General features: G+C 39.4%; 1 protein-coding gene across 1 annotated transcript in view; it reads right to left on the bottom strand.

Annotated features, from left to right (window-relative positions):
• Positions 1 to 13,071, bottom strand: part of LOC136040588 (uncharacterized) — a 94,431-nt gene that overhangs the window by 22,900 nt on the left and 58,460 nt on the right. Inside the window, exon 6 of the mRNA XM_065724833.1 lies at positions 10,062 to 10,302. Within this exon, the coding sequence (XP_065580905.1) occupies positions 10,062 to 10,302 (241 nt within the window). The remainder of the gene's footprint in view (positions 1 to 10,061; positions 10,303 to 13,071) is intronic.

Here is a 13,071-nt window from a genome sequence, read left to right as displayed (position 1 = left end):
GTTGACCACGTACCTCTGGATATGGGGTTTCCCCTAACTAATCGCTCCGATCAGGGTGGCCTCAACCTCATGAGGTGGGTGGAGCCCACCCCAGGATTCTCAGTATCCAGGTAAATCCTGGCTCTAATCAGAATCCAGGCCTAGGGTCGGTTGGGCCTGCAACCCTCCACCTGAAATCGATTGCAATGAATAGCTTAGCAACTGCCTCGGATGACCGATCTTCTTTTATCCCATCACGACCCTTGCTCGCCCCTGGACTGAGAAGTGACCAGCGTTTGAATCTCCTTGACCATGGTGGCCTCCGGATTGCCACCTGGAATGTATTGACATTGAACTTTCCCGGAGCAAAGACGCTTCTGGCGATGGAACTGAAGCGATTCCGCATCTCTATTGCTGGAATAACAGAAACCCACCTAGTCGGGAATGGGACTGATCCCATAGGTGAGGGATACCACCTTCTATGGTCTGGACAGACAACGACTAGGAGAAATGGGGTCGGACTAGTACTTGATAACAAGTCCATAAAGTGTCTACTGTCATTTACTCCCGTCTCGGATAGAATAGCTAATGCTCGACTGAGTCATAAGCAAGGAAAAATGACAGTCCTTGTCTGCTATGCTCCGACAAATGAAGCCGACGACGAAGCAAAAGAAACTTTCTACTCTGCCCTGGCTAATGAACTGTCCAAGATATCCCCCCACGATATTGTCATCCTTTTGGGTGATATGAATACAACAGTGAGCGACAACCACGACCCATGGCGGCAAGTCATTGGACCAGTTATTCCGGACCCTCTAAATGACAATTGGCTAAGGCTCCTTCAACTGTGCAGCATGCATAACCTTGTCATTACGAACACGCTGTTCGCAAGGAAGGATATCCACAAATACACATGGTACAGCAACGACGGCCGTACCAAAAAAATGATCGACTATATCATTGTCTCACAGAGATGGAGATCCTCGATTAGTAACTGCAGGACGTACAGGTCAGCCGAGATTGGTAACACTGACCATCGCCTCGTTGTAGCTAATATGCGACTGAGGCTCCAAGCCCAGCGCTCGCAACCTAGACCGACCAAGATTGATGTCTCTCGTCTCTCCGATCAAGAGATACGGTCCAAGTATGCCATTGATGTCTCGAACCGCTTCGACGCACTCCTGCCATTTGAAAGTTCTGAGGACGCATGGATCTCGTTTAAGAAGAATGTCCTGGAGTCAGCGACCGCAAATATTGGAAGGGCGAAGCGTGCTAAGAAAGCGTGGGTTCAGTTCGATACGCTTGACGTCATTGAGCAGAGACGCAAGGCAAGGCTTCTGGGCGACATGCCGACCTACAGGCGCCTCAATGGTGTCCGCAACAAGCTGATACAGCGAGACAAGAAACTGTTTGTGGAAAGGAAGGCAAACGAGCTGGAGGGCGCAGCCATGAAAGGGGACGTCGGGAGCCTCTACAAGCACCTCCGTGACCTCACAAGCGACAAAGCCCCCTCAGTTGCATCTGTTGTCTCTGCGGACGGCCAGCCACTTAGTGACGAGGCCGCTCAGGTCAGTCGATGGAAAGACCACTTCTCAAGTCTCCTCAATGCCGATGCTGTAGCACAGACTGACCAGGAACTCGCACGCCTAGCTGCCAGCACTCAGGAAGTGCCGTCAAACGAACCACAGACTTCCTTCACGACAGCAGAAATCCACTCTGCTTTGAAACGTCTAAAGAATAACAAAGCGGCAGGCGTATGCGGAGTATCCGCTGAGCTCCTGAAGTATGCTGGACCGGCGATGTTACTTTGGCTGCAAATGCTGTTTTCCGTGGTGTGGCGCACAGAATGGGTCCCGAAGGACTGGCGACTTGGCATAATCCTGCCCATTTGGAAGAGAAAGGGGAGCAAGAGCATCTGCTCTAATTACAGAGGTATAACCCTTCTCTCAGTCCCTGGAAAGCTCTTTACCATGACCCTGCTAGACAGATGCACGAGTATCCTCCGAAGAAAAAGGAGAGTTCAGCAGGCCGGATTTATGCCAGGGAGGTCCACTGTCGAACAAATCTTCACTATGCGCCAGTTAATTGAGAAAACTAGAGAATTCAGGAGGAACGCATACGTGGCCTTCGTAGACTTCAAAGCTGCTTTTGACTCCGTCGATCGCAACTCTGTTTGGCTAATACTTAGATCGACGGGTCTACCAGATAAATACTGCAAGCTTTTTGAAAAGCTGTACGAAGAGACCGAGAGTTGCGTCCAAGTCAACGGAAAACGGAGCACGACATTCAATATCAAAACTGGCGTTCGCCAAGGGTGTGCCGCCGCCCCGGAATTGTTCAATTGTGTGATAGACTATGTGATGACAAGAACTACAAATCGCCTGCCCTTTGGTCTGCAGTTTGGAGATCGCATTCTGACGGATGCGGACTTCGCAGACGATCTTGCTCTCGTTGCCGACTCAATCGACCAGCTGACCGACGCTCTGGAAGTCCTGAAGGAAGAGGCAGCAAAAGTGGGGCTGAAAATCAACTGGCTCAAAACTAAGATTATGGCAATTGAACCCCCAGGTCCAGTCTCGCACCCTGATACCATAACTGTCTGCGGAACACTTGTTGAAGTCGTTAAAAACTTCACTTACCTCGGCTCTGTGCTGTCCAATGATGGCTCCGTAGACGAAGAGGTATGCAGCCGAATATCGAAAGCCTCTTCCATCGTCGGTAGACTCAACAGTCTATGGAGAATGCCGCACATCTCAAGGCGTACGAAAATGCGAATCTATAACGCATCCGTAAGCTCCGTCCTGCTCTACGCGGCGGAAACCTGGCCCCTCAAATCAACCATCCTTAAAATGATAGACGTCTGTCAGACGAAACAGCTTCGCCGGATCGAGGGATTCCGGTGGGATGATTTTATAAGCAACGCAAGGTTGCTTACTCTCACCTCCCAGGTGCCATTCTCCGTCCAGATAGCGCAGAGGTCTCTCAGATGGTTCGGACACCTCCTACGAATGCCGACATCAACGCCAGCCCGAATAGTGTACGACTTCGACCCAAAAGCCCATGGCTGGTCTCGCCCGAGGGGCAGACCTCGGACAAGGTGGAAAGACAGCCTCGACAACTTCTTGGTGATGGCCAACATTGCTGTCGACGAGGCGCCTCATTTAGCAGCAGACCGGTCCGCCTGGAGAAGTCAAGTTGCGAAGCTCTCTACGCCGCACCCCATGCGGCAGGAGCCTTAAATAAAAAAAAATAATAATAAAAACTATCATAATACTCCGGGGAAGCTGCTTATGGCTCAAGAAAGTCTCTTCTGTTTTTTGACGCAACTTGTCCGCTGAATCAAAACGTGCAATCGTATTTTTTTGACCACCCACAATTTTGCAGAACAAACTTCAAAGTTCGTTTTTCGCAAGGTATGTCCGTTTTAGGATTAAAAATAGGATGATTCCTAATAGATGGGAGAGGCTGAAACTAAACTAAAGTAAAAAATACTTTCCTTAGAGATCCCTTGGATGGTCCTTAAGGGGAAAAATACTGTCTTAAACCATCCTGGCTGTACATGATGAAATATAAACATTAACATCTCTTAGACCTACTAGTAGGGGTGTAATTTCGTCAAATCCTGGGGGAGGCAATGTCAGAGCCAATTTTCCCAAGCCGAGTGAAAATGACCAAGTGAAAAATTAGAAATGAGCCATATAGTACCACAAAGGCAAACGTATACTAAAGAAAACTAATCTGTTTCTGTTAATGTCTGAATCATGTAGGTCTATCTTAGTTTTGACAAAATTCTTGAAGATGCTAAATTTCAGCTGAGGAAGGGGGCAAACTAGAGTTTGGGGGCCCCATAGGAAATTACGCCCCTGCCTATTGCGTACATGCTTTTCCATAATTAGCTCAAGTCAGTGCTGGTTCAAAAGCAAGAATGGTGCTTAATTAGAAGAGGAAACGGCTCCTCAATCACTCAGTCTAGCAATGCACCCACCGCTAAAGTATGTTCACCTTCCTTGATGTATCCGAGGCAGAACCAACGTTGATTAACATTGGACAATTTCCACAAGTTTCTGTAGGAAATAATTTTGTTCTAAATCTAGCATAGGGGTGATGGAAAAATTTTAGGGGAATTTTTGGAGAGGAGTCAAATGAAGTTCTCATACATTCGCCTTAACAAACAGGAAGGTTATGATAAGGTTGAAAAATAATATTTTATGCCAACTAAATTAACACGTACTTCTAAGCTACAAGACGATGAACTCGAAGAAAAAGAAAATTCAAGATAGTTAGTTTGTAGATGCATAGAGGTAACTAAACGTCTAGGGATGGAAACATCTAAACTGTTGAATGCTTGTCAATATGATCCCCTCCCTATATCTATAGAACAAGAACAATTAATTAACAATTAATTATTAATTAATAGATTAAGTGAATTGCAATAAATTCTAAAGTGGCAAATATTGGCAGAATGCTGAAACTGAAAGCTTTCTGTGAAATACGGTCAACTTTGTTATTACATCCGAGACATAAAATTCATAAACTATTCTAATATTAATATGCCAGGAGGTATACATTAAAATGATTCTATCTTATAAATGGGTATAAAAACCACAGAAAATAGAAATGCAACTTGCCCAGGGCATATCTATCATTCTCCATGATAAGCAACAGTTTTATAATAGCGAGATTGAACGTAGACTAAGAAAGTGGTGTCAACTCGCGAAAATTCAGAGATTGGGGTGGGGGTCAAATGTATTTTCAATATCTAGAAGGAGATATTTTTTTCAATTTTTAACAAAAAGATATTTTTTCAAAGTCGATGAGGACAAAAAAATCCCTGTACAGAGGCCCCCTCCCAACCCATTGATGCTACGGGACTGCTAAATTAAAAATAACACGGGGGAGTAAACCTGGATTATTAATCTGTATTATGACCTGAAGTTATCTTACTTATTACTTGAAGCAGTTCAAGTGCTTATTCAGTGGCCTCTTTTCATACTTTTGTAGCCAACGTTCCCATCGTCCCTCCATGAAGTCGATTCCAAATAGGAACGCGAACACATGGGGGGAAAGCGAAGTTAATTAGTTGTCAAATTTAAACAGTTCAACAGACATCGGTTCTGTGGTAAATATCTTGCGTCGCTGTATAATGCCATTATCCTTCCACAAGTACTGCATATAGCACCTTTTTGGAAATACCTGTCGTCCGCTCAATGTGCAAAAGTAAGAGTTATGTTTCTTCGGTTCACGAAGTTCCTTTTGAGACTTCCACCATGGACGAGTAACTCCTGTATCATGCGTAATTAGGGTGTTGTATCCGATCCAACAGTATGTGTGAACAATTTCGCTGAAAATTTGCTGAAAAACACTAAGGGAAGAGCGAACCCATGAGCCCACAAGAGGGGTGCTTGAATGAATTTCCCCTTCCCCGTCCATGCTCCCAACAAAATTTTCCTTTAACCTTCTCGCTCAAAATACAGTAATACCAAGTAGCCCCATATACCTCCAGAACCCCTTTGACATTGCGGAAACTCACAACCCATGATATGTACATGTCCTGGAGAGATCAGTAAGACCAACGAACCCCCCAGCACCATAAAATAAAACGAAAAGAGATTCTTGCTATTTTCCAATAGTTTCTTCCTATTTTACCTACTATTCACTATTCACCTACTTATTAGTCAATCTTTTTATGATAAAAGCAGAGCCTCTTGAGCGTTAAATAAAATTTCTACTTTGTTGTCATGTAAGGCTTTTAAGTTAGTGAAACTAACTTAATAGTTTTCTAATGAAACTATTAACAGAAACGAAATTCAGTCATTACAACGTTTACATTAGTCCAAAAGCAGTCGAACTAAAAGGAATTATGAAAAAAAAATTGAATTAACGTAAAAAAGAAGATATAACAGTCAACATAAAAATGAACCGAATGTATTAATTGGTGTTTTTTTTTTACAAGTTCAGTTAAATTTGGTACGTACTAAAGAGGACATTGTACTTAAAGCGAGAAATACAGTTATTGTCAAGAAATGCAGCATAAAACAATGTCATACATCAAAGGCGTGTCCAGAATTTTTGTTCGAGGGGATTTACACAAAAAACTCCAAAAAACGCAAAAAAATTTCTATATGTACATTTTTTTTTACGTTTTTATGATTCAGAATACATCCTTGTCATAAATAGTCGACCCAGCTCTAAATGGGTACCTGGAGAAATCTGGGGAAGGTAAACAGGAAGGGTGTGCGAAAGCACAGGATGGCTGGCCCCCAACCCCCCATTGCACTTCCTGGCTGAAGGGCCAAGAAACGGAGATCAGCACCGCCGGTACGGACTGTAAAGTCTAATGCCGTATCCTTTACCTTTTTTTCCTTTTTTTTTACTTGTCATAAATACACTTGTGTAATGACGAATAGAAACACAAATTACAGAGTATTCACATAACCCCTTTCATCAAACTGTCTGTGGTAAGGAGCTACGAGTCTACCCGAGACTATAGTAACAGAAACTGAAAACGGTGTTTTGATAACATTAAACCAGAAAAAAATGGTTTTCACGTTGAATTAAAGCCTGTAAAATACACAAGTTTAAAGTTTCAAGCCCAAGAAAATTTCTATATTTTAAAAAAAGGTGATCTTAATGAAATTTTCACCATAAAAATCCTGGATATCTGAAAACTCTCAAGGAAAGTTGTCAAGTTTCTATCTAGAATATAAAACTTTTTCTTCCCTAAAAGGACGGTCACTTGTGCGTGTTAGTTTGCTGGTAATTTTAAAGGTTAATTGTATCGGCCAAGTGTTTGTAAAATACCTGGTGAGGGATTATTTAAATGGAAATCAAAAGTTTTGACACACATATCGAAAGTGTATCATAGCTTAGCCAAGTGAATATTTCTTTTGGCCCGACGAGAGCCAGTATGCTATTGAATGAAAATTCCTAGTACTTAATACTAAGAAAAGTGGTTGCTTTAGAGCTATCAGTAAGCTATTTCTCAAGCCGGTCAGCTTCTGAGGCCATATTTTGCCAAATTTGCTCCTAAACATATAGTAAGTCAGTAAAAAATCTACAGGTACGTGTCGTCAACTGAGAGGGGGAAGGGGGGGGTGTTTCTTCCCCTAATTTTTAGCCCTCCCTCCTAGACTTTGAAAGACGCCTTTTTGGGGGAAATTTTCATTGGTAAGGTACTTAAAAACCGTGAATTGGGGCAATTAGTAATGAACTAGCAATCATCGAAAAGAAATGATCAAACAGTTCCTGGTAACGAACTGTAAATAAGGAGCAACCGGGCTCAACTATAAACGAAACTCTAAAAAACGGAATTTTGATACAAATAGATATACCAAAATTATCGGCTTATGTTGCTGATTTCAAATGTATGAGGTTCATTAAGTTTAGTCTTACTCATCAAAGGCTACGAGACTGAGAAAAAAAGAACAATTAGATTCAGGGTATCAGAGAATCCTACAGCAGAGATTTCAACCTCCTATCTTTAAAACCGTGGAATTATGTATTTTTTCCAGAAAAAAGATCACGGATGTGTGTATTTGTTTGTTGGTTTTTGTTCCAGGGTGATTGTATCAACCCAATGGCCCCAGAATATTGGAACGGAGATTAAAAGTTCTAGTGCCCTGTATAAGTGACCAAAAAGACTGGAGGGCAACTAGGCCCCCTTCCACGCCACTTTTTTCCTCAAATCGTCCAATCAAAATTTTGAGATAGTCATTTTGTGCGGCATAATTGAAAGGCTGAAAAACTATGCCTTTGGAGATATTATAACCCCCCACATCCCCTGGGAAAGGTATTTAAGTTATAAATTTGTCTATTATTAACGTAAAGTATTTGATATTGAGAAGTAGCAATGGGGGCCAAATTTTCTACGGGGAGAATTTTCCATGGGAAGAGGCCAGAGTTCATATAGGAAATTCTTCTTATGTCTTAATTTCTCTTTGCCAACTCAATTTTACGCGTGGAGGTGTTAAGAAAATTGTCCGGGTAAATTGTCACCATGATTGAATTATCTAGAGAATATATCCGTATGGAGGAGGGATTTTCCGTGGAGGTGGATTCCTGGCGTTTTTTAGAAACATGATCAGAAATTAGATTAAATAAAGCCATCCCCCTCATATACGTAATGCTTTCTGTTCGTCGTAAGTTCTAATGTTGCTCTTTAATTCCAGTTGAAAAAAACTAGTTTTTTGGAAAGGAACTGTAGATTATATAGAATAATTTATCTCAGTTTTAATGTCATTATTTACTTTTATTTTAAAAGAATAGTTTTCTTTTTTTTATTTCAATTTCAAGAAATAGGGCTTGGAGTTTATGCTTCAACAGGACCATTAAAGAGCATAATGTTTTTACAAGGACCTTTTAACATCTAAAACCAAAATGTAATTTTTGTTTCATAAAAGCTTTTCATTTTGCGCTAGACAAAGGATTAATCTAATTTCTTGACGTACAACGGAAGTCAGTAGAAAAAAAGGCAAGAAAAATGCTTTGCTCATTGCAGAGTTGGCGATGAGGAAAATAAAGTTGATTTTCTGACAAAAAGATAAGCATTTTCGAAAAAGCAATTTAGTTACCGAATTGCTTTGTAAATGTTATCCATGCGTCAATTCTCTGAAGTATCTTGTATTAGATCTATAAATTATAATGTAAATTGATTGCTGGTCGCAGTAGCCTCAAACATATAATTTTTTTTCCCGATGAGCGGCCAAATATCAGGAAGGGGAATGCAGTAAAAAAATTAAAAATGGGCAAACTATATGGAAAAATATAAGAATTTAAAGAAAGACTCATAACAATTTTGAGATAGGGAGTATGGACCCTAATTTCATTCCTACGGAGTGGACCATTGATAAATAGCAACAAAAATAATGATAATAAAAGAAGAGGAAATGAAAAAAGTATGTAGCCCTACGATTGCGGATTTTTCCTTTCCTTTTTCAGTCTACGATGTTATTGTTAGGCATGATGTAGCCATGAAGGACATATTTAGTCCCATACGAAACTGAGTAATTACTTATTTAACCTTTAATGTTTTCAGGACGAAAACTTTCATACCAGGACACTGTCTGACACTTTTATTAGAAAATTTTATTACTTTTTGGGAACAGATAGCATAACGCCCTCGAAAATCAACTAACGACAATGTGAATCAACAAGGGTTAATTCAAATTTCATGACTGACCTATTAGCTTTTAGAAAAAATTTAAGGTTCAACCGTCAGCCAACCATCTAGGGCCAACCGAAAAGAAGGTCGTCCGAAAATGGGATGGGAGTAAGTCGTAAGAAAGATTTAAAGGAAATTGATAATTCTTGGGAGAATGTAATTAAGAAGGATTTAAATAAATTGGGGTGGAGGAGGAGCAGGCCTATATGTGCTGGCCTGGGGCTGATGGTGCTGCAGTTAGTTTTTAGTAGTAGCAAGTAAATTATTAAACTTTACGTTAAGATTATAATGACTAAAAAAAACAACATAGAAATCTTATAAGATTACAAAAATAAGAAATATTGAAAAAAAAATTAGAGTAGCAACTAGATTACTAAAATGCTCTAACTTGAGCCACTACACTATCAGTGGTACTAGCGGTTTCTAATTCCTATTAACCCTATGTTATAGCACCCAAGATCCATCTCGTGTTACATTTTCATCCTCTTTAGCCTGGGTCTAAACATACGTGTAGAATATTTATGATTTTCTAAAATACTGTCTTCTATTCTCGTTTGCTAAAATAGCTTTCTCCACTAATACCGTTTTCCCCACACCTTTGAATCCTAAATGAATCCCCTACTTCGCCTGGCTGTAAAAGACAATCATAAAAACCTAAAGCTCATTTTGGGTGTTCTCTCTTCCATAAAATTTATTTCGGGTACATATCACCTTTTTAAGCAACGCCGTTAATTTCTTTTGATAAATAATAAAAAAAAACGAATAAAATTAGAGTAAAAACCATCAAATAAAATAAATAAATAATAATAAAATAATAAAATAAAAAATTAACAAAATAAATAAAATAAAAATAGAAATATGACGAACAGAAAAAAATAGAGAAAATTTATCGAAATAAAATCATAAAGGTCAAATTCATTACCTTGATTATAGTCTCCATCTGAGCCAACTGACCCCATCATTCCTTCAAATGCAATTTTATAGTTTGTTTTACTATCCCTGCAGGCCAGTGTCAAAACCAACTCCTCCTCCGCGTCTCCTTGATCTTCTCTCCCTTCTAGCGAGGCCACCTCCTGTCGAAACTGAGGAAATGCATCACGATAAGGTGAAAATAAAGGACCAGATTTGTATAAAGATAGGTCAGTCATGCTACTTGCGTCGTCCTAGGAGACAACCTACCGGTTAGTGAGGGAAAATTGTTGGATGAGCGTAATCTTGTTAACTATGATGTTTTTGGCCTTTTTAATTACAAATATACTTTAAAATACATAGGAACACCATAGGCGTAGAGAAGGAGGAAGTTATACCACTAGACTCTGACCATTCCCTCCAATTTTCAAATTCCGCGTAAAATTAATTTTGATGCCCAAAGAGCATTGAATAGAGCATGATAATTGTGCTTGACTAATAAGCAATTTCAATTAATTATAATCAGCCATTTTGAACAGGGGTGGTCCCCTGAATTAGCTCCACAGCGTCTAGGCACGTTCAACGCCAATCATGTCGAAAAATGACACAAGAGAAGCTGCAAGACAACCTCTGCGCGTTGTGTCTTTTTAATTAAGAAATAATTTAATATTTAAGAATTATGCATAATTATGTATATAATTAAAAAGTTTAATTAAGAATTAATAATTCAAGAATTAATGATTATATTTGCAGGATTTTAATGAGCCGAATTATACATAGTTCCGTCAGAGCAATGACGTTCTTCAAGCTGTCATTAGGTAAGGTTTTCACTGATGTCCAAATGCTCATTTAACTAATCAAAAATGGAAATTAAGCAGGTTAAACATCTTGGTTCTTGTCTGCTTAGAGAACGCATACACTGTGCCATCGAAACAAAAAGCAAGGGATGGATCACTAGTCAGCTCTGGAAAATTAGAGATTTTAAAGTACAGACTTACAAAAAAAGTGCATTAGAAATGAACATCCCCATAAAAACGCGTCTCTCTAAGAAACTTGTGAAAGGGTTTAACGACGAGCTCTTCAATCTATTGGTGCACCGATGTCCGATAATGTTTCACCGATGTCCGAATGCTCGTTTAACTATCCAGAAATGGAAATTAAACAGGTTAAACATCTTGGTTTTTGTCTGCTTTCAGAACGTATACACGGTGCCATCGAAACAAAAAGCAAGGGATGGATCCTTAGTCAGCCCCAGAAAATTAAAGATTTTAAAGTTGCATAGAATTACAAAAAAATGGATTAGAAAGGAATATTCCCAAAAAACGGGTCTCTCTGAGAAACTTGTGGAAGGGTTTAAACGACGAGCTCTTCAATCTATTGGTGCACCGATGTCCGATAATGTTTCACCGATGTCCGAATGCTCGTTTAACTATCCAGAAATGGAAATTAAACAGGTTAAACATCTTGGTTTTTGTCTGCTTTCAGAACGTATACACGGTGCCATCGAAACAAAAAGCAAGGGATGGATCCTTAGTTAGCCCCAGAAAATTAAAGATTTTAAAGTCGCATAGAATTACAAAAAAATGGATTAGAAAGGAATATTCCCAAAAAACGGGTCTCTCTGAGAAACTTGTGGAAGGGTTTAAACGACGAGCTCTTCACTCTATTGGTGCACCCTTTGCAGAACAGTTTACGCTCATAATGAAAGGTAAGGATTCTTATCTAAGACAATAGTAAGGTTTACTACTAATCTAAGGTTTTAGCAGAGTAACTTGGTCGGACAATCACATAGAACTGATACCGTCTCATCTACATGCATTAACTAAAATTAAAAATTCTGAAAGTGAGAAAAGAAAAAGATGAAGATCTGAAGAAGAAATGATCTGATCAAGAAAAAGATGAATTAACTAAAATTAAAGATTCTGAAAGTGCGAAAAGAAAAATATGAAGATCTGAAGAAGAAACAATCTGATGAAGAAAAAGATGAATTAACTAAAATTAAAGATTCTGAAAGTGCGAAAAGAAAAAGATGAAGATCTTAAGAAGAAATGATAGGACGAAGAAAAAGATGAATTAAGTGCGAAAAGAAAAAGATGAAGATCAAAGTTTCATGCACTTTCAAGCTTCAAGAAAATAAAAAAAATAATTATATTACTTAAAATAACACAAAAAAAAGATATTTATTATTTTATCCTAATAAGGATAGTGAGAATATTGAAGAGACAGTCCACGACTTTTTATCAGGAATGCCAGTACAAAACTCGAAGGATATAAAATTCACGGCAATGTACAGAATTAGAAACAAGACCAAGCGCCCTTCCCGCTCGAACCCTCGCCCCGTTTCGGACCCTATTTTTGGCTCTGTTCTGAATCTTAGGCATAAAGATAGGATCATGGCTTGTGTTGGTAGCCTAAAAGGCACAGGAAAGAGCATCAGTAATGACCTACCATCTGAACTTGCAAAGCGTCGGAAAGAACTTTTGAGTACGGCTTACAAGCTTCGAAATTCCAAAGTAACCGCTGAGAAAGTATCTCAAACTAAAGTCATGCAACAGGGTACTAAACTATGGCTAGAAACAAAAAAAACTTCTAGCTCAAACTGGGTTAAGTTCAGTGATGCATGCCATGACCCCCTCGCCTTGGTTTTATCCGCAGTTATTAGTGATGGTGCTTCTGACGCGTGACGTAAACTATCGAGTATTTTCGCCTCAGTAAAGTGAGGGGATGCAATTTTGCTGCTCTTTTTTTGCAACGTCCGTATCTGTGTGTGTTTTTTTTTTTAGTTATTGTCCTATTTTTCCTTTTCTCTATTTACTATATTATTTACTCCTTTTTTGCTTTCTTTTGCAATGTGCGTATCTATGTTTTTTTTATATATTTATTTTCTTATATTTCTCTCTTTCCATGTTATTTACTCTTTTCTTTACTTTTTTACTTGTAAATATTTTTCCGTTCCAGAGCGAAAATTCAAGTTCGTGCCTTCGCCTTATGAATTTGCTGTCATTAGGATGTCTACGTCACCC

This window comes from Artemia franciscana, chromosome 21, assembly GCF_032884065.1.
Source record: "Artemia franciscana chromosome 21, ASM3288406v1, whole genome shotgun sequence".
NCBI lineage: Eukaryota > Metazoa > Arthropoda > Branchiopoda > Anostraca > Artemiidae > Artemia > Artemia franciscana.
This window is presented reverse-complemented; position numbering and strand designations above follow the sequence as displayed.